Source organism: Hippichthys cyanospilos, chromosome 7, assembly GCF_059441005.1.
Source record: "Hippichthys cyanospilos isolate Australia breed blue-spotted pipefish chromosome 7, RoL_Hcya_1.0, whole genome shotgun sequence".
Taxonomy (NCBI): Eukaryota; Metazoa; Chordata; class Actinopteri; order Syngnathiformes; family Syngnathidae; genus Hippichthys; species Hippichthys cyanospilos.
The window spans coordinates 5,666,916-5,688,695 of record NC_142375.1 but is presented as its reverse complement, the minus strand read 5'-3'; the positions used below and the strand labels follow the sequence as shown (position 1 = coordinate 5,688,695).

At 39.9% G+C, this 21,780-nt stretch overlaps 2 protein-coding genes and 1 long non-coding RNA gene across 6 annotated transcripts in view; 1 reads left to right on the top strand and 2 right to left on the bottom strand.

Annotated features, from left to right (window-relative positions):
- The window catches only part of LOC148420782 (protein AF-17-like), a 25,302-nt gene extending 19,997 nt beyond the window's left edge, over window positions 1-5,305 (bottom strand). For 2 of the 4 annotated variants that reach the window (XR_015866137.1, XM_088419399.1), the window contains exons 1-4: window positions 4,754-4,820; window positions 1,771-1,850; window positions 1,631-1,685; window positions 342-451 (exon numbers count right to left, since the gene is read on the bottom strand). Coding sequence is in view for 3 of the 4 variants with exons in the window: in XM_088419399.1 (XP_088275525.1) it covers window positions 342-451; window positions 1,631-1,685; window positions 1,771-1,850; window positions 4,754-4,796 (288 nt within the window). In the remaining variant the exon portion in view is untranslated. Of the gene's footprint in view, window positions 1-341; window positions 452-1,630; window positions 1,686-1,770; window positions 1,851-4,753; window positions 4,821-4,975 lie in introns of those variants that run through there. The other 2 variants (XM_088419400.1, XM_088419398.1) reach the window with 2 other exon arrangements.
- Window positions 4,911-13,440, top strand: LOC148420781 (uncharacterized). The gene is made up of 3 exons (XR_015866138.1): window positions 4,911-5,584; window positions 6,601-6,638; window positions 13,207-13,440. It is a non-coding gene; the product is annotated as an uncharacterized LOC148420781 (long non-coding RNA).
- Window positions 7,989-21,780, bottom strand: LOC148420780 (zinc finger protein Aiolos-like). The gene is made up of 9 exons (XM_088419401.1): window positions 21,677-21,780; window positions 20,855-20,917; window positions 20,246-20,321; window positions 19,898-19,987; window positions 16,311-16,703; window positions 12,683-12,850; window positions 12,211-12,327; window positions 11,405-11,515; window positions 7,989-8,628 (listed from the first exon to the last, which is right to left on the bottom strand). Exons 3-9 carry the CDS (start codon window positions 20,295-20,297, stop codon window positions 8,006-8,008), a joined length of 1,554 nt encoding a protein of 517 aa, XP_088275527.1. The 5' UTR covers window positions 20,298-20,321; window positions 20,855-20,917; window positions 21,677-21,780; the 3' UTR covers window positions 7,989-8,005.

Below are 21,780 nucleotides of genomic sequence, written 5' to 3'. Positions count from 1 at the left end.
TGCCAGCAACGTCTCACTTGCGCCCAGCAAGCCAGCAAAAGCGTGAGAGAAACAGACAAAATCCATCTCACTCTCTCTTTGTTGAGTTGACCTCGTTGAGTTATGGTTTTTCCAATCTGCTCCTGCCTTTTTGATGAATTAATCCATTTGTCTGCCAAGGATTTGGAATAGGGGGTCTTTTCACTTAGATTATTTAGATAAACCATGTTTGTCCTATTCTATTGTATTCATTCCCGGGCTAAATAGGGTGAAAAAGGATCATATCTGCAGTTGTGAGTAATTTACTAGACATTCAGAGTAGATCCTCTTGATTGATTTAACTCTTCAATGTGTTTCAATACCTTCATGTAGCGCTCATGTGGAACATACTGTAAGATGATGGGTTCCATGGTGAGGACGTTGGCGAACTGCACTTCAGGTATGTAGAGAGCACAAACAACATGAGCCCAACCTAATGATGATATAAATGAGAGCATAAAAACTTGTTAGCTTATGAACATCTGCTTTCAAGGTGGGAGAGCACAAAAAGGATCTAGAGCAGGGGTCCCCAAATTTTTTAATTCGAGGCCCACATTATTCTTAGATGGGGGCCAGGTCAGTTTGAAACGAAAACTGTGACAGAGATGTCTGAACGTGAATGTTTCTTGTTTTTCCGAAGGCCACATGTCACCAAATATAAATACCCCTTTCTAGAATGTCATGTTCCATGCATGTGTAAATCTCGATCGCGTGGTCACAAAGAAAGAATGAAAAAAAAAAAAAAAAACAACAACAACCATAATGAGTGTTTAGTCGGGTTCTGGAGGCCCGGCAACAAACTACAACAAACTATGGGAGACCTCAGCTTCCTTGAGTCTCAAATATACTTTTGAGATACTTTTGAAACTGCCACCTCAAAATGTAAACACAGTACATTTTACATTTCAAATTACATATCCTTCACAAACTACTCTGCCTCCTACTGCACACATAAACAATATTTTACACTGTTTTTTGTTTTTTTTTGCACTACATGATATTCTGCACTACATTATTAGCACCATTGTCTCTGTTTATTGCTATTTATTTATTGCTCAATTATGGAATGTAGTCTGCTGCTCGGGGAAGTGAACAGAATAAGAATTTCACTGTACAACTATACATATGACAATAAATCTCTTGAATCTTGCTTAAATCAAGCATATAACTGAATTACACATGCTACTCATTTCAATACAAAACGTTAATCAGATGTAAATCAGTACTTATCGGTGCAAAGACCTTTGCATATGCTAACATATACTAAAGGGAAATACCTGGCAACTTACAGACCCTCGTGGGACAGATTTCACGGACAGAACAATGTGTGCGTCACCAACAGTGACTGCTCTCAATTGCAGCCACACCACAAAATGTAATATCAACAGCGACCAGAGGTGGCGCCAAAATACAAAGATCAAGCCAAACAAAGCAGAAATGAATGAACTGTTTAAGGATAAACTAAGTCAGTTCCAAAACATCATTATTTCGAGTGAGGCCCATGTGGCCCGGTACCAGTCGATCCACGGACCAGTACCAGGCCACAGACCGGCAGTTGGGCACCTCTGGTCTAGACAATAGGAGTGTGCATTTAACCAAGCCCTGTATTTACCTCCGCTGTCCGTCCTCTTGAGCGCGCCATCTTTGTGGGGACATAACTCACACCTCTATGAAAGGACATCAGAGAGCCCAACTTACTCAGCGTGATTGCAAAGTGGAAAGAAAATGAACGTTGTTTGTTGGTAAACTCACCACTCTTGCTGCCCTCTCCTGCGACTCGCACTTACGACAGAACCATGGGCCGGTGGGCACCTGGACAATTCCATAGCATGCTGAGATACAAAACAGATGTCGTTGAATTTCGTTTCAGTAGTATTATAACAATTCACAATACGAGTAATCACGAGTCTTCTTATGAAGATCAACAAGAAACCCTCAAATGCAGGCTATTTGTAAAAAGAACCACTTAACAGGGGGAGCTGAGACTAAAATGTAGGGTGACCATATGCCTTAACCAGTCAAATAGCAGTTTATTAAAAACGTAAAAGGTGCATATGGACTGATACATCCGTCCATCTCTTCAAGCTGACGTTGGAAAGAAGCCAGGATATACTGTGGGCCAGCAGTCAACACTGTGGTGCCTGCACCCAAGGACCACATGAGTAGCCCCGTTCCAAAAAAAATCACCACTGATGGGACATAGTTATTTTTTAGAAATGATGTACAATTGAAGGTTTGAAAATGTAAACACTTTGAGATGTATAGAAATAAGTGATGCATAATAATATTTATCAGTCTCATAGTGAGAAAGCATGATGAACATGATCAATGGCTTCACATGAATATCATAATTATTAATAACATAACATTATTGAAGGTAACTTATTTATTTATTTTTGTTTACATTTCTGGCATTTGTATCAAACTGGCAGCCCTTTCTATGCATTCAACCGTAACCAATACAGTAACCATACCTCAGGAAGTAACTCTCAGTGAAAAAAAAAAAAAGAGTTTGTGCCCCTTGCTTTGTACTAATTGCCAGGCTGTCGAACAGTTTATAATGGACAAGTACAACCTTTTCCAATTTTGACTTCAATTAGCCAGGTTTCTGGATTGTGGGGTAAAGCCAGACTAGACTCGCTAAAAACCGCAACATGACTGTACATGCACACAGAATATCTGGAGCCATGATTTGAACACTAAACAACTTTTGAGCAACACATACAAATTACTTCTAAACTAGACCTTAGATTCTAGGCCCTATATGGATAAGTATGACTAAAAGCAACACTGGATTGGCACACAAAAAAACTGTACTGTATACAGTATATACCGTATTTTCCGGACTACAAGCCACACATGTATATAAGATGCAGCATCAAAAACAAAAAAAAAACAAACAAACAAAAAAAACAACAACAAAACGTTTTGTTACAGATAAGTGGCACTGGACTTTAAGCCGCAGGTCATAATGTCAGATATTTGTGCAGAGAGATGGTAAATGGATTTTTTTTAAAAAACTTTTTTAATTGTCTGCTTACAGCAACATCCTATCTTCAACCAACTGAACATGCCTGCATGTTTAACACTAACATATTTATAGAACATGGACGAATGGATGAATATTTTCAATATAACACAGACAGAATACTGGAGAGTTAAATAACAGTTCAAATTCAAAATCAATACTTCCGTAGCGTCTTCTTCTGTCTCCCTTTGTTTAATTGATTACAGTATTTTAATGAACATATAAGCACATTGCACATCATTCATATATATCAAATTTACATGTCACAAACTTTTATACCGATCATATTCAATTTAGACATATTTTTATTATTATTATATTTATTTATATATATTTATATATTTATTATTTATTAATAATAGATTTTTTAAACTCATTTTAACCACAGCCATTAATTCACATCTTTTCAGTTCTATTTCGTAGTTTTTCCTTAAATTGACACCTTACAAACCCTGCACAGGGCATGAAAGCTGCTAAATACATAATATTTTGCATCATTCTCCTATGTATACGGTTTCTTCCACTCCATCTACCCCATATTATGCTCAAAATGTATGTAAGTTCATTCATTTATTACTGGTACATTATTACTGCCCTCATTGCTCTATGACAGTTGTTTTTGTTTGTTTGTTTCTTGACTACTTTATTATTTGCTCGATTATGGAATGTAGTCTGCTTGGGGAAGTGAACAGAAAAAGAATTTCATTGTGTCGTATTACTATGCATATAACAATAAAACTTGAGTCTTGAACAGAAACACACATTTGCTTTACCAGTGGGTTATCTCCTGGTGGCTAGCAAAAAAAAAACAAAAAACAAAAACAACAACAACAACAGCCGCAGGTCTAAAATTATGAGACAAAAGTTGCATGCTATCGTCCGAAAAATACGGTACTTGTGTATGTGGGCAAGTTGCATTTTCACAACTCTTTCTGTAACTGAAAGGTAGGTATGTGTAGGTCAGGGTTTCATGAAATAAAATCCACACATATACGGTACATAAACGTGATGACCCACTCTTAATAAAACCAGGATGGAGTAAAAAGCAATGTTTTGCTGATCTCGTGAATGTACAATGACCCAAAAATCTCTCAAATGTTCACAATTCTAAACACCGCTTTTTACTTTTGTTTTGTTTTTTCCTGCTTGTACTATGAATGCGTTGAGCAAGGGTCTGAGTATGCGTGAATTCCATTGTATGAATCCAAAAACATTGCCATGTATCCTGAAACAATAGCATGTATTTTTGCTTGTTAAGGTGTGAAAATCAATTCTAAAGAAAAGAAATGATTACAATGTGTATTTAGTGAGCCCACTGTTTTTTGCTGGATTAGCGGGTGGTCTCGGGCGAAAAAAAAACTGCGCCACATCTGCCCCAAAAGGCACCGGCCCTCGATACCACACGACCAGTACAGCCCTGGATATAAAAAGCAAGTCTTCACCCAGAGTTTGGTAGCAACCGACTACACCTGCACAGCGCCATCCCCTTCGCGTCACAAAAAAATGTTTACATGTTGCCCAGCAAAAGCAACTTGTAGGACACCTTATAGACAAGGCCATGTGCTTCACACAAGCAAACGCGCAATACCCCAAATCTTTAACAGTGAAGCATGTGGATCCAAGGATACAAGCGGCTGGCCGGCATGTCCCTCCCCACATCTCTCCCTCGAGTTTGTTGTGCACGACTGGGTCGATAGACTCACGCACGCAATCGCACACCCCTACAGTATGCCATCGAGGGGGCATGCATGCTCGCTGTCACCTTGCTTGGCCCTGTGTACTGCAAGGAGACAACAAATAGCACGCCCCCTCCCCCCCTCCCCCTCATAAGCATACGCACACGCACAAGAGTACGCACGTAGGCTTCCAGCCGCCGGCTCGGCCGTCACAGCTGTCCGCTACTTCCCCGCTAACGGGAGCTAACGTTACCTTGATGTACGGCGACGTTGCAGCCGTGTCCATCACAGTAAACGAGCGGATTCTCAGCCCAGCCTCGCTCGTCGGAACACACGCAGCAACCACCAACCATTTCCCGCATGCTGCTCCCATATGAAGAAATGTATTTCCCCTTCTCGGCAGCGGCGCAGACCTCGCTTTGGGCCTGTCAAGGGGTCGTCCCGCTCTCTAGCGCGGAACTGGGCATAGTCGTGGGCCGCTTCGTCGCGCGCGGTACTGGCGCAATCTCGCCGTAAGGTTTGTGGTGGTGCCGCTGCTACGTTTTTTCCGTGATGTCCTCCCAGTCCCCATAGAGGCGATGCAGTGCGCATGCTCAGATCGGAGCGAGAAATGTCATAGCAAAGGTAGCAGTAGCACGTTGCGATTATTTTGTATTTTTACCCCCACGCCTTGACCGCACTTTTTCTGACACGGAGAAATTATTTGTTCAAAACGAATGGGCACACTTTTACTTTACGATATTACAGTATTTTTAACCACGACATCGACAGATCAGGACGACGGCGTTGAAACCGCTGGATGGGTTATTTTCTGAATCGCGTGTTAACAGCGCCATCCGCAGGACGCCAACAAAACAACCAGGTAACTACTCCCAGCGTTTCGCCATACCGTCTCAGGTGTTAAAGAAAATCCACAAAGGTTGGTAGATATCAAGAAATATCTCACTAAATTGTCTCTTGAAGATTTACTGATATGACCGACCATAAATCTGTAAATCAGTGAGCTACTCACAAATTTAGGCTAAACCTACAAGAATTTACAAACACAGCAGATTAAGAAGGAGAGAATGCAAAAATATCTTACCAAAATTACAAAAAGAACGTTAATTGACATTTATTACAGTCTTATTATTAATAAAAAATTGTTGACTGTAAATACCGTACATAACACATATCTATTCACAATAAATTAGCTATATCGTGATAATTTTTTGGGACAAGGAGGCTCTTACATTGTGATGATAGACACACCTCATTTTGTGTTTTCCATGAAATAGTCTCACTGTACAGTGAGTAAGCAAATGCATTTTATTCACCTTATTTATAAACATGGAGGTTTATTAAGTTTAAAAGAAAAAAAAACAATCAATCACCAACGACTGGAAAAACAAGCATTATGCTTGTACTTTTAAATTGATAAGAGAATATCTAATTTCGTTTATGGTCATGAAGCTGTGGTATTCAAACCCAAAGTGAGAAAAGGGAACTGCCATCAATCGATAGATGGTGTGGTGGCAGCTGGATGAAGCCAATGCTCTCTTTGAGATGAAGCTGTTTGTACTTATATATTACAACATTGAGCACCAGCAACAGCCAACATGTTCAAATACAGTGGTACTTCTACATTTAATTTGTATACTGTACTGTACTTTTATTTTACATTTACAGTGATCCACAAATCATTTACAAGTCCAGAAGAGCAATTACTTAATTTTTTTCAGATTGTTTTGAGCGTGTAAGTTCATTAGACGTGCTTCTTGTTTGACCTCGTTGCTAAAATGCTAACGACAGCCCAAAGTTGTATGTTACATATGTGTTTTTATGTGAATATGTACAATGTTAGCCGTAGCTAATGTTAATTTTATGTTTGTTTGTTAGACGGTGTAAATTGTTGGTGGGAAGTGTGGATGAAACAAGTAAGTAAGATGAAACTGTAAGTCCACAGTAAACTGCAATGCAAAAAAAAACAAAAAAACAACAACAATTATTGACTCGTTTGTGGGCGAGCCAGAAAATAAATCACAAACTGCAACAAATACGGTACACATCATGGCGCATGCCAAGGATGTCGCCTTTCGTATACAGAATTTTGTCTCGTTACGTGAAACAATATTTTTGCGCCGAGGCGCTTCGTAAGGTGAATTTTTTGTAACATGAGGCATTCTTAAGTCGAGTGGGAAAGCTTCCAGTGACCAGGGCGAAAATGCATCTCTCCCAAATAATAACAAATTAACATAATTTGTCATCAAGTTACACCATGTTCAACAGCAAAGTTAAGTACTGTTACTATACACTTAATGTGCTTCAGGAGTGAGCACGCACCCTCTGATTTGAACTGTCTATCTTAACCACAGCCTAGAAAGTTGAAATGTGACCTTCAGTGTTTTTTCTGTTGTTTTGTACTGAAGTGTTGTTTGATGAATACAACAAGGAGCAGGTGGTAATGTGACAAACATTAGTTTTATTATCTCCTTTTTGCAAAGACGAAAAAAACATTAGCATAATACATTTTGCATCAAATTTGAACATTCTGAATAAACGGCTGGTAGGGCCAGATATACAGCAGATCACGCGATATACATACACACACACACACACACACACACACACAAGCACACACACACACACATATATATATATCCTGCCCACCACATCATTTTATGTGGCCTGCAAAATGCTGATTTGAATTCAAAGTTTCTGGCTTGAATACCAATCTTGCAAGTTGTCTTCAACATTTAATTTTGTGTGTGTGTGTGTGTGTGGGGGGGGGGGGGGTTAATTTCTTCTCAGTCTCTCTCTTGAATAGATTTTTACCGACTTATGATTTCAAAACAAAGTAAGTGTGGGACAAACACACTTAAAATTGAATTGACTTTGTAGTCTTACAGGCCCTCTGACAGAAATCATAAAAACAATGTGGCCCATGATAACGGTGAGTTTGACACACCTGTATTAAACAGACTGAAGCACTGGTGTCAAACTCAAGGCCCGGGAGGGCCGATTCAGCCCGCTACATCATTTTATGTGGTCAGCAAAATACAGATCTGACTTCAAGTTTCTGGCTAAAATACCAAACTTGCAAGTTGTCTTCAATTAAAAAAATAAACAACAAAACAAAAAACAACCATTTTCACCGCCATTCCGGCCATCTGACTGGGTATATATATATATATATATATATATATATATATATATATATATATATATATATATATATATATATATATATATATATATATATATATATATATATATATATATATATATATATATATATATATAGCTACTTCATTTCCAGTCGGTGCTCCCCGCGGACTATATGTGACGAGAACTCATAACGGTCTCGACTGCGATGGCCACACACATTACACTCAAGGGGATCGCGGAAGCCGTGGCAGCCCATGTGGATGGTGAACATGACATAGTCGAGAAAGATGACTTTGCAGTGGCTGCACGAGTACAAGGCCCCGGCCATTCCCCCAGCATCTCCGTCCGCCCGCGCCACTTGTATAGCTTCCAGTGGTGACAAGGGGACGGGCTGAGAGTGTGGAATGCCGTTCTGATGGTTCAGCCCACCCAGTAAGGGGCCGAAGCTATACATGAGAGGAGATCCCTGGGAGCCATCATTGTTTAACACGTCCACGCCAGGAGGTTGCTGGGGGGTGTGAGGGAGGCCTGGCAACGGCATAATCATCTTGTGGCCGTTGGTAAGGCCAATGGGGCTGATGTCATTGCGGTTGAAAAGAACAGCGTACGGCCTTTGGGAGTGAGCCAAATCGCTGTCTGGTCCCGAACGTGTTAATGGCTGTTGGCAATGCATTTCTGCCCCCGGGGAGCCTAATGGAGGATCCTGCCGGTGAACTGGGTTCCTGTTCAAGCTCAGGTCCAGACAGACGCCGTTATCTCCTAGATAAGCGCCACAAAAACAAAGCTTGCTAATGTCCAGGAGGGGGAGACATTGAGTTTCAGTGGAAAGGTTTAAAACCACCCACTCATTCGTTTTTTTTTTTTTTTTAAACAAATCCCATATTGTAGATTAAAACTTGAGTTGTCAAGATAATTAAATGAAAATGTTTGAAGAGAATATAATTCAAGGATGAAAGACAGATAAAAGTGTATTTGTTCATGATGTGATGCTTTTTATTGTTGAATATTTAAGTAAACAAACTGTTGACCATTCATGAAGTTAAAAAATGAAATCCTTTCATTTAGATCATTATAAGTCTTGATTTTTATGTGAAAAAAATTAAACAAATGTATACCATATAGTATATGATTAAGTTGCCATTTCTGCCTTTGGACTTTAATGTTTCAATGTGACTAATTGTGTGTGTGATTGTACTGTCTAAGCAATTTGTTGTGTAGGATTAAATATATGTACTGTTACTGTGTTAATATTAATAATATTTATTTTTCAGGCGGGAGGTCAGGAATGATTTGGCTCAATTTGGAGGGGATGAAAATAAATAAAATACATTTCCATTGATCAGTGAAATGTTGATGTAATTAATTGGTCAACAAAATAGCACGTTGAGAACAGAATGTTTTATAATTTAGGTTCTTTTAAGGTAGGCACATTTTGCCCAGCTAACAGCTTTTTCTGGATGATTTCTCAATCAGCTTCATGATGTGGGTCATGCATTATGAACTGCAATGACTTTCATGTCACAGCAATGCATTATTCGTGGTTAACAGGTTGCATTTCCTGACCTAGTAATGTGTTTGATTTTGAATGTGTGTGAATCTTAAGGTGCTTTCAAACCTTTGACTGATTCTGAACATTTCACATAATGTCATAGTTGGACAAAAGAGGTACACATTGCTAACAGAGGTTCCTTAAAACAAACAAACAAAAAACAAGTAGAAGACTTTGAGGACCCACTTAAGATTTGACGGGAAGGGAAAGATAAGAAAACCTCACGCAGAAAATAGAGCACTGCGGGTTTGCTGGTCAAACGATTTAAGAATCCAAAGCAAGAAGTTGTGCTTGGAGGCAAAGAAAGGATAGCGAGCTGATAGGAAGCAGATGACTCAGACAGGGGCCTCAACTGCAGCTGTGGTACAGACTGAGAGGCACCTGCTCACGTTTCTCGCCTCCCGCCTTTTTCTCTCTTTGTGGTTGAAGTCATTACTTCGCTTTTCCCCTGTGGTTATCATATTGAAAGATCTCACTTCATTTGTCAACCCCAGAAAGCCATTTGGAGGCGTTGTGACCATGAACCTTGATACATACAGGCAGCTTTAGACCTGATTGTAAAACTGCAACCCCATGTTTTCTGCTATATCGTGAACAATAAAAAATGCTTGGGTGTGTCTAAATCAGGGGTCGGCAACCTTTGACATTCAAAGAGCCATTTTGACCCGTTTCCATGGATTAGGGAGCCGCAAACTCTTTAATATGTAAGAAACGAAGATGTTAATATGTACATCAAATGTATTCTTGCGATAATTATGGTAACTGGGAGGGTGGGAGTGGACAGAATCAGTTGGGTGTTAACAGCCAGAGGAGTTGCATACAGCAGCTTTTGTTAACCAACACATGATTTTCATGAAAAAAAGCAAGCAAACCGAACCGACGTCGGAATCCATCCGTGTTCACAAACGGGGGGATCGAACTGACATTTATTCAGCGCAGATTTCTTCAAGTGCTCCACTTTGTATTGTTTGCCTGATTGGCTGTCTCGCGTCCCGTCAAACCAAACACGACCTATAGATTTCACCTTATTACCTAATTACGCAAACGTCCTTGACTGCAATTCAAATACGTCGCTTGTTACGCTGTCCACATAGTCAATCTGTACCAAGCGTTATTTATTTTTCAAAACCACGGAGAGCCGCAACATAAGGACGAAAGAGCCGCAGGTTGCTGACTCCTGGTCTAAATGAACAAGCTGTCCAAGTGGCCTATTTACTAATATTGTGATATTATTTTGATGAACAATTACTCATCCAAGTTCATTTGACTCAAACCACACCAAGTGAGGACGTCATCGTAAAAATTAACTTGTTTGCATTCGCGCTGATGATCCATGCACTCCTTCGCGGATGGTTACCGGTACCCACCTATGACACAGTCGGTGCTGAGAATTGAAGGCGGCTGAGACAACTCTGTGGGAGTCCTGGCAAGAGAGAGGGAGGCCAGCGATAGACATACAATGAAGTAGCTCAGGAAAAAAAAAAAAAAAAAAAAACAAGACCAAAAAAAAAACCATGAGAACTGTTTTAAAAGCTCATTCAAAAATACACTTCATGGACAGGAAAGAAAATATGATGAGGTGGAGACTCATGTCGATACTGGCCTTTCCTCAATCATCTTCCTCAAAGGGGAAATCATACATAGAATTGTCCAAAAATATCTTGTATGCTAAAATGCAGCTCCACTAAAGTGGTTTTGTCCAAACTATGATTGATTCAACTATTGAATAGGTGATAGGTTCATCTCAATCCCCATGTCCATTCAGTGTAGCATAAAGGCACACGTAAAAAGCTCAAATATTACAAACAGTGCATTTTAAAAGGAAAGTTTCATAGTGTAGTTTTCAGCGTTGAAAACCAAATAATCCAGGAAGCAGAGAGACATTAAATAGAAACGTCGACGGTCCAATCGGTTGAAATAAGTCGCTCAATGTGCAATACCAATGCAAAAATAAAGCTTTGTTTTAGATGTGTAGGGGGCACTTACCTGTAAACTTCTGTGGCATAGAACGTTTGCGTTTGGCTACATTTGTGGCGAGCCTGTCAAGTAGCAGTGCACGCTCAGTGCCCATCTGAGTCCTTGATAGGTGACTGTCGTCTGCCTCACAGAAAAGAGCAAAAGGCTTAAGTGATACAATGAAATAGCCACCGACTAAGGCAATGAACAAAAGTTATTTTAAGGTACCAGACAATAAAAATCAAGCGGCATGTCCAACTGTCCACTTTGCTCCCTACCTTGCAAGTAAAACTGGAGTGAATCACAACTCGGTGGCTTGAGTCAAAGTAAAAGACATTGATGTAAGATCAAAAGTTCCTCTGACCTCACTTCCTGGTGCATTTGTGTTTTACCAGTGCAGGATGAGGATGTACTTCCTCACCACTAACACACTATCAGGCGTAAACGTACGACATTTGGTGACCACATAGGCACAACGCCGTATGTGCGGTGTTGTGTGCGCCTATTAGAATGCAAAGGCATTTTGTTGCTTTGCGTGAGCTGGATCAAACATGTGCCCCACATAACTGTCTCCTCTGTTCTACTGCAGGGAGAGGAAGTGGTCTGTTAAGCAGCAGGCCACCACACTACAGTATACATAACCTATTTTGCAATAATGGTGGACCAGCTGCTATAAAACACAATCATTTCCCAGCCCGTAAAAAATATACAGGATAATCAATATGTGCTTTAAGCTTTGTGCAAATCCTGTGTGAGTTACAGCACAGATCCAGTGTTACGTCCCATTATCTGAAGTACCTTTGAAGATGGACGATAAACACATGATAGCTTCTCACCTTTCTCAGCATGTACCTTGCTGTGAATGTACTCATGGCACCTCTCCCTGTGCTCCTCAAGGGAGCTGCGCTGCTTGTAACTGCGACTGCAGAGGTTGCACTTGAAGGGCTTCTCTACTGTGGGCAAGACATTTAAACTCATGGGAGAAAGTTTTCTTTTAGTTCAACATAAACAGCAAAGACCCCCAAACCTGAAAATAGATGGTCCATACTGTTGCTCTATGACTAACATTTTCTGAAAGTCTATGATGTGCAACATAGCAGGTGAAGGGCATGAAGTGAAAGCGATAGTTTGCAGAGGTGAATGGGTAAGAAGTCATGTGTGATATGTGTTGTCATGCATAGCGGGTTTTTACACGAAAAACTGTGCAGCCATAGTAGAAATCATGCATGCGGACAAGCTACAGGTGCATACAGTATCAGTGCACAGTAGCCCCCCAACTGTGTGTGAGTATATATGGCTGGCGGGTACCAGAATGGGTGCGCAGATGGCCGCTCAAGGCATCACGTCGGCGGCAAGCATAGCTGCACATCGGACATTTGAAAGGCTTCTCCCCGGAATGTAATTTGATGTGGCGAAGCAGATTTCCCTTCTGCGTAAAGGATGCTCCACACTGAGTGCAGTGGAATGGTCTCTCTCCTGGGAGGGATAAAAATATTTTCCCATAAAATATGCTACTGAATTTTGTGTTTTTGTTTCTTTTTGACCTGTGTGGGAATTTGAATCAACACACCACTAAAACATTCATTTTCCCTCCATTCTATTAGGCAGTATGTCGAAACAATAGTAGTGAGTATCAAAAATATTGCAACTTTCATCCAAATGTTTGAAGAATATGATTTAGATGTGCATATGCAGAGTAAAAAGTTGGTACCATCCAAGATAAAGAAGGAAGTTGCTTCACTAAAAGCAACATCACCGATAAATGGACTGAGTATTTTTCAGCTGTATGCAACCGCCCAGGCAAACAGTGATCCGGATGTTCTACTTGTCAGGAATCAACAAACAAAGATGACCACCCGACCCAACGGGAAGAAGTGGCAGCCATTCAACCACTGAAAAATAACATGGCAACCAAGAAGAGCTGATAAAGCACAGCAGGGAAGGCAGTGATAGACATACAAAATCTGAAACTCGATCTGCCAAACTGGAGATTGGCTAACAGCATGGATCCAGTCAACAGAACCCTTCTAATGACACAATACAACCATTGGTCTTGTCCGCCACACATGCAAAGTGATGCTGCAGATCATGTAGAGCAGGGGTTTCAAACTCCAGTCCTCAGGGGCCGCAAACCTGCATGTTTTCCATACTGCTCCCTTAAACACACCTGATACAAATGATTAGGATCATTTTCAAGCTCCTGCAGAGCTTGCTGATGAGCTAATAATTTGATTCAGGTGAGTTAATGACAGAAGCATCAAAAACATGCAGGATTGCGGCGCTCGAGGACTGGAGCTTGAGAACCCTGATCTAGAGTCTAGACCATAACCTCAGGCAGAGCAGGTTATCGTGAAAGAACAGGCTGGATTTCAATACATTATCCAACTCTAATGGAACATTTGCACCTGTTTTATGGAGGATGGGCAGGCTGCATTCGCCAGCAAATGTCTTTTTTACTGTTTTACTTTTTTTTTTTGCAGGTGGGAGTGGGTTAGGAGTGCCATCTAAGACATGATGCCACATGGCATATTCAGAGCAAAATAGACCAGAAAACAAGTAAAGTATGAACAATGCCAGTGTTACAGCATGCACGATGTCATTATGTGAAATGCTCCACAAGGTATATCATTATTTTCATACTTAAACGTTTCTATCACAGCGCCATTGAAATTTGTACTATTAACATTTAAACACACGCCCTACAATGAAAAAAAAGAATATTCCAGTGGCATGTTCTTTTAAGGTACATCTATTAAATAACATATGTTGATTTTTTTTTCTTCTAACATAATTCAGTGAAGTCTTCTAATAGCACATTTCAACAAATAAAGTTCTTCTATCCAGATGTCAACTCTTTTTCTTCCTATAATGACTCAGGTGACTTGCAAAACACTATCAAAAATGAACCATCTTAAAAAAGGGAACGAAGCACAATCCACAGTCATTGTCAGAAACTCCCAACTGTTTTCTCACATTAGTGAAGATATATCTACAAGAACCACAACTACGACTGCACAAGAACTACAACTGTTCTCAAAGTGTGAAGCTGTGAGATGAAGTAAACAATGTTTCACTCCTAAATGTCAATTTGTTTGTTAAAAAAAAAAACTCACAGAACACCTAGTGATAGGCTCACACAAGTCAAAAATCTCTAATACTCATTTAGAAAAAAAAAAGAATCTGTCCTCCATATGATGATTTTCATTTTTGACAGGATCTGAGAGTTATTAATCAAACAGTATGTTTATTATCATTGTTGTAGATTGTAGGAGAATTCCACAGCATGGTTTGGTAAAGCGTTTTTAAATATTTGTTGTTGCTTTGCTTGGATCAAAATATTACAAACAGTATAACCTCTGTTCGACACCATTTTAAGCACAAAAATAAACAACATCATTGACAAAAAACTGACCGTATATTTTGATAAAGAATTGGTCTTTGGTCCTAATACATCGGCAAGGGTACTTAATATAATGGCGATCATCTGCAGCAGCAGCATCTATTGTATATTTTGTAGAACCTACAAGCTTGAATATCCCAAAATTTGGCATTCAGTTACGATTTTCTGGAAAATGACTGTATGCCTCAAAGGTCAAACAAAACTTGTAGCTCGTAGCATCCACATGCATAATGTCTCATAAGAAATATGAGACAAAATGCAATAATCATAGAACTGACATATGAATGAGCCTAGCTGCTCAGCATTGTATGAACATTTCAAAATACAGTGAATAAATTGGGAAAAAATCAATTATATCAGAGATTAAAATGTAAGTACTGGTAACATGGAGATATCATCAAGTAACGTGAGGACATGTTTAATCAGATGTTTGCATTTTTGAGTTTTGCTTTGCTAGTCCCTCATTAATAGATCCGTTGGTATGACGAGTACCTTCTGTTAGCATTGGTCAGTTAATTTTGGAAGTTTACCCAAACTGTAATAGTCTTACCAATCAGCCAAATTTTATAAAGGCATTGATGACGCTTCCGGCACTTCCGACGTCATCATCAAAATCTGCCCCCCAATCCCGCAAAAAGATTAAAAAACCTTGCCCATGAAAACAGCAATGAAACCTCCATCATCCTAAACCAAAAGCCCAGCCTTACAACCTTCCCTTCCGTCACCCTAATAGGGTAGACAAACTGAAAACAAAATCCACTAAACCCACGCCACAAAGCCTTGCACGCATGCATCAACACATAGGCCTCTGGAGTCATTCTTTCCAAAAGCATTTACAGAAATAGTTGTGTAAAACAAAATATACATTTGAAGCGCATGTCATATGTCACATGCACTACAAATAAAAAACAATGTTTTGCCTAGCTCAATTTACAAGATAATGCACTTTGGGGGGAATTTTAAGACTTCTGTCTTGCATTTCCTGGCTGTGAGCCAATCATAGTGAGATTGTCACTTTGCAACGTGCCCAGTGGTTATTTGAAAGCTGTTGTCTTCTGGCGCATCCCAGACAGCTTTGCTCAGCTATGTGCAAGCTATTTACTCCTTCAAGTCATATTTAAAAAGCAAGGTAACTCAAAACCCTCTGAAGATTTGAATCTAACCATTGCGTTTAACTTTCCAGCTGTCGAATGAAGAGTTGAGCAAGATGATGTAGAGTGTGCATTTCTGTTGAAACCATGACTGAAACATCGCAAAGATTGAATTCCCAGCCATGCTCAGCTATCGTTCTACTCAGTTATTCCTGGATGCATTTACGTATGCTTGCTGCACGTTCTGTTAAATGATATGAAGAACAAACGTGTATGATTTAAATGTTAAAACAAAGGTTGGATCCAAACTGTGGTCATATTTGCTAAATGTGCGACTTTTTGATCCTCCTTGCACAAAACACTATCTGCTGAAGGTGTCAACAGAGCGGTGATTGCATAAGGGCTGTTGTACGATGTGAGGCGTTGATTGGGTTCCTGTGCTTACCCGTGTGGCTGCGTTTGTGCACCAGCAGTACATTGATGCTGACGCAGGACAAGCCGCAGATGTCACAGTTAAGCTTCCCCATTGACTGCATGTTGGGAGTCATGGCTCCTGTCATGTAAATCCTCTCTGATGTGGCCCCTGCTGAGGCATCCTGCAGAGCTCCGCTGTTGTAAAGTGGATAGTCCACCAGTGACAAGTCCTCGGGTTCAGCCACAGAATCTCTCTCTTCATCGTTGTCGTCGTCCTCCTCTGTCCTGTCACCATCGTATCCTTCTTCCATTTGTTCCTTGGCGACACCCTCTCTTTTCTCTGCTGGCAAAATGGCTTTTTCTTTCTCAGCCTTTGGATACGGCTCATTGTTTCCCATCTCTTCATCCTCGACCTTAATCATGCCTAGGTAAGGATAAAGTAAGGCGGGCACAATGAATGACTAATAAGATGTGATGACGTACAGTATACTCTGCATGGGTCAAACGTGACTATTTTTAAAGAAATGAGATTTACATCATGCACAAATGTTTACAGAACGTGTACATTCGTATATTTTTGTATAAATTCTAGCACATCTCTGTGCCTAAAAGACAAACTCGGGCCGATCTCAACAATTCAGTAGCTGTTGGCTTAAGATTTGGGTTGTGGGCATCTTCTGTCAAAAGACATAAATTAGAACCAGAGTAGGTAAAAAATGCTCCTGGGAGTTCCTTTCCTTATTTTTTTTTATCATTTTTTTTTAATGATGAAACATTGATCCCAGACTGAAAATTGACTTTGTCCTTATTTAACCAAACCATACTTTATGCATGTTCTCGCCACATACTGACATGTCCTCAGGGCTCATTTGTGAACTTGTGTGTCAACCAACCACCAAATGAATTCAGGTCCATCCAAAAACCGCACCGAGGTGTCTGCCGTGACAGACAATGAGCTGACAAGCGGCCTCTCACATTGTGGGAAATGAGGGGTGCAATGGAAACTTTGCACACAGAGACCTGCTACACACTGCTTGTTCTAAGCAGAATAACCACATGTATCATGCAGATGTGCTGCAGAGCATAGAACTCTGTGGGACTCGTGGAGGAGGCACAAAAAATATCTCACTTACAATAAAGAATTTGGACAGCACACTCTCGCTCGTTCTGCTAGGGGATTTGAATGCTTATGTTAATAAAAGAGAAACCTTGAACGGTGTGATTGGGAGGACCAGCGCACCCGACAATAACCCGAATTGTGTTCTGTTATTGGAGATGTTGTGCTCCTCATATCACAGGACTCATGGCTGCTTCAATTGGGTGAAGAGAGCAGTGGAGCTGCCAAAAAAAAATCACCTCCTGGAGGTGTCGTGGCTATGATGATGAGGGGCTCAATTTCATTCATTCATCATGGCCCAATGAGGTATGCACTGTTTGTGAAAGGTTTTGCAACAAGCTTCATGACTTCATCCAAAATTTCATATACAATTATAAATGGGATTAAGTATTGTTTTGAAAACAAAAATGTTGGTACATACTGTAAATATTCTGCTTATGCAGCCACCTACAGTGGCTGCTTGGGTTGTGGGTCATGTTGGCTTGTGTTTTCAGTAAGTAAAAAACATGCTCTATTGTGGATTGATATTAGGGAACTCACAATATGTCTTCACTCTCTGCCTTCAAGCAGTCTTCAGCTGCTGCAAGACAACTAAAACAGATGATGAGGATTCTAATGGCAAGAAAAGCAACTGGCAATATTGCATCCCCTCAGAATTTGCCGGAAAGCAGACAGAAATCCGCCAATGAACTGGACACTTTGTACAAATACAACAATCCAAAGTGAATAAGTGGTGCTACAAAGCAAATACAATGCTAACCCCTGTGCAGTATTTTGTCTACCATATTTTCGGGTCATTATCTTATGAACCATTCTCAGAGTATTTTAGCTAAGAGATGGTGCACTGTGCTCGTGCGATAACTATGGCTGGGGTTCTTGCAAACAGGTGGCAAATGTCTCTGGTTTGCCCTATCTGTTACATGTGTCCAGGTTTTTCTTTTCCTTTAAAACCAAAGGCCTCAAAACCCAAACTATGCGGATACGTGTCGCAGCAATATATATATATATATATATATATATATATATATATATATATATATATATATATATATATATATATATATATATATATATATATATATATATATATATATATATATATATATATATATATATATATATATATATATGTAGAGGGCAAGAACCTGTACCCAAGAATGCTCGTAAGTCGATTACAGCTCAGCATTCAACACAGTCATCCCAGACAAACTGACAGATTCTTCACCTATGACTGTGTCGCCTCCCAAAAATAACAACAGCATAATTAAGTACACAGATGACACTACAGTCATCGTGTTGATCACTGGTGGGGTTGGGACAGCATAAAGGAAATAGGTGGCAGTACCTTGTGGCCTGGTGTCACAGCAAAAATCTCCACCTCAACATGGACAAGACCAAAGAACTGATCATAGACCCAAGGCGGCAGATTGAGCTGCACAAAGCACCACTATTCATTAATAGGACCGAGGTGGAGAGGGTGAAAGCCTTCAAATTCCTCAGCACCTACATCAGCGAGGATCTCACCTGGTCCTATAACACTCAACAGATCATCAAGAAGTCCCAACAGAGACAGTTCTTTCTGCAGAGACAGAACTTTGGCATGCCAGCAAAGATTCTCAACAACTGCTACAGATGCACAATCCAAAGTGTCCTCTCCACCTCCATTAAAGTCTGGTACGGCAACTATACAGCACAAAACAGGAAGGCTCTCCAGCGTGTGATCAAGACCTAACAGCGCATCTGTGGATCAGCCTTCCCCTCACTGCAGGACATTTTTCACACCAGGGTTCTGCAGAGGCTACACAACCTCATCAGGGACAATACTCACCCACAACACAATCTGTTTGAACTGCTGCCATCAGGTAGACACTACAAGAGCCTGAGAGCCAAGACCAACATGCTGGCAAACAGCTTCTACCCACAGGCCATTCGGATCCTGAACAAATCCCTCAAGCACTAATCTGCCCCTTACCGCATGTTCACATGCACATTACAACCCTGCACAGTGCAGGAAAGCTGCAAAGTACATAATATTTTGCTCATATGTATACAAATTCTCCCACTTTATCTACTCTGTAATACGCTCAGACTGAAAGTCTATTCATTTATTAGTGGTTCATTATTACTGCTCTTAATGCTCTATTTTTAAGATAGGGGAAGTAGACAGAAAAAGAATTTAATTGTGTGGTATTAATATGCATATGACAATAAAACTCTTGAATCTTGAATACATTAGAACAGTGCTCGATTGGCATATAACTAAGTGGAGCGCTGGCTATGAGTGTCATCTATCCATTCATTAAAACAAACAAACAAACAAAAAAAAAACAGGTGATTAAAATTCTTGTCACTGGCACACAACTTAAGTATTTTACGTGACGAAAATTCTCATCCATGGCACTGAAAGAGTTAAGAAGGGTTCCGTAATGCTAGTAGAAACCAGTGGGGTTCAGAACCTCCAAAAAGAACCACTGCTGTATATATTAGCCGGTGTAGCCCACCTTGAATGCACTGCATTCCGTTCTCCATCAATGAGTTTTCCCTTTTTTCCTCCTCTTCCGGCTTCATACTGAGACCATCAGTGAAATTATCTATGAAAGAAGCACAGCATCTTAAAAATCTTTACTGTAACTTATGTTTCGTTAAGTCCATCGACAGAATGGATTTTTGGGATTCATCAAATTGTTCTAGTAATAGTTATTGTGCTACTCCAATTGACAGGCCAGTCCAACCTTCTGCTTCATCTGTAATTTTACATACAATTACATTAAAATGTCATGTTTAGCAGGAGGATTGTGATTGTACCACTTTAGAAAGGAACAAAAAAAAAAACAAAAAAAAAACCTCACCAATTCCGTTTCTTATTGTGGGTGCAAATCCAACATTCTTGTCTGTGTTCATGTTGGGGGAAAAGAAAATGTTGTTCTGTAAAAAAAAGGAGACTTTGTTTAAAAAGGAACAGAAAGGTGTTAAGAAGGCATGAAAATAAGTTTATTTTCAGCATAGCCAGAAGGGTACACGCTCATGGTTGATTGCTCTAGCCTGTCATTATATTTAGCCTGAATTGACACGTTCAGTGCACATGTATTTCCTGCCATGGTTACACAAGTTAAAGGTCCACACCAAGACACCAACACTTACAAAAATCATTATTCATTACAGCTTCCCGCTACTAAAAAGTATTTTTTTAGTATAGATTAATCTGGGCTTGATTTATAGCCACGTTTGAAAATATACTAATATTAAAAAAAACACAGTTTTCAATAATTCTACAATTTACACATACTTTGCACTGTGATATATCATTAACACAGCAAGACTTTGCTCAACCAAAGACTAATTAGATATTATATTAAAATGTATTACCATATATTTTTTGTTTATCACGCACATTCTTAAAATGCTAAACTTTTTGGGGCAAAACTTTATAAATCCAAGTCATTCAAAAATGCTCTTACCTGCGTACGTAATTTGCACTTGAAGATCTGTTCTCAGTGAAAGATTTCACGATCCACCAGTTTCTGTGAATAGGGAATACAGTATTAGCAACATCACTTAAAATGCTTTTGGAGCGTTCACTTAAAGGAACATACCCAATTTCAAACAAGGTGGAGCAACGAAGATCATGCAAATTCAGAATGCACCAACCGCCAGTCTTTAGAAGACAAAATGACCTTTTCTATTATTTGAACGCACTTTTGAAGCTTAACGTTTAAACGTGGTATTCATGACGGAATCTGTCATTATCGATATGGATATTGATGTCAAATCTCGCAAAACTGTCGTTTTACTTCAAGGAACGACATCGCCATCTTGTGGCTAAAATAAACTTTTTCCACAACTATCCACATGGACGCTGCATCACACGATCGGGTAAATTTTTCACATTTAAACACTGCTCAGGACTTAAAACAACAACAACAACAACAACAACAAAAACGAATGATCTAGTTTATTACACACAAGAAAATAATTGCAGGAGTACACACATTGAAAAATTAACCACGCAGACATAATTTTCATGTCAACGACAATCATTATTTCAAATAATCCATCCGTTCTTCCGTGCATCATTTGAGCAAGTTATCCTCACGAGGATTAATGCGTGCCGGAGTTTTTCACAGCTGTCTTCGGGCAGTAGGCGGGGTACTTCATAAACTGGTTGCCAGCCAATTGCAGAAAAATAAATCAATAGCAGGGAATATTTCTCAGTTGAACTCAGCAAGTGCACATGAAGCGTCTGCCGTATCAGAATGAACAAAACAAAGAGAAGCACCCACCTGAGTTGTAAGGCTTGGCGGCCGCCCATGGGCCACTGTGGCAACCAGCCACCCGCCTGAAGGAAAAAAAAAACACTCACAAAAGGCAGTACAATACATGCAAG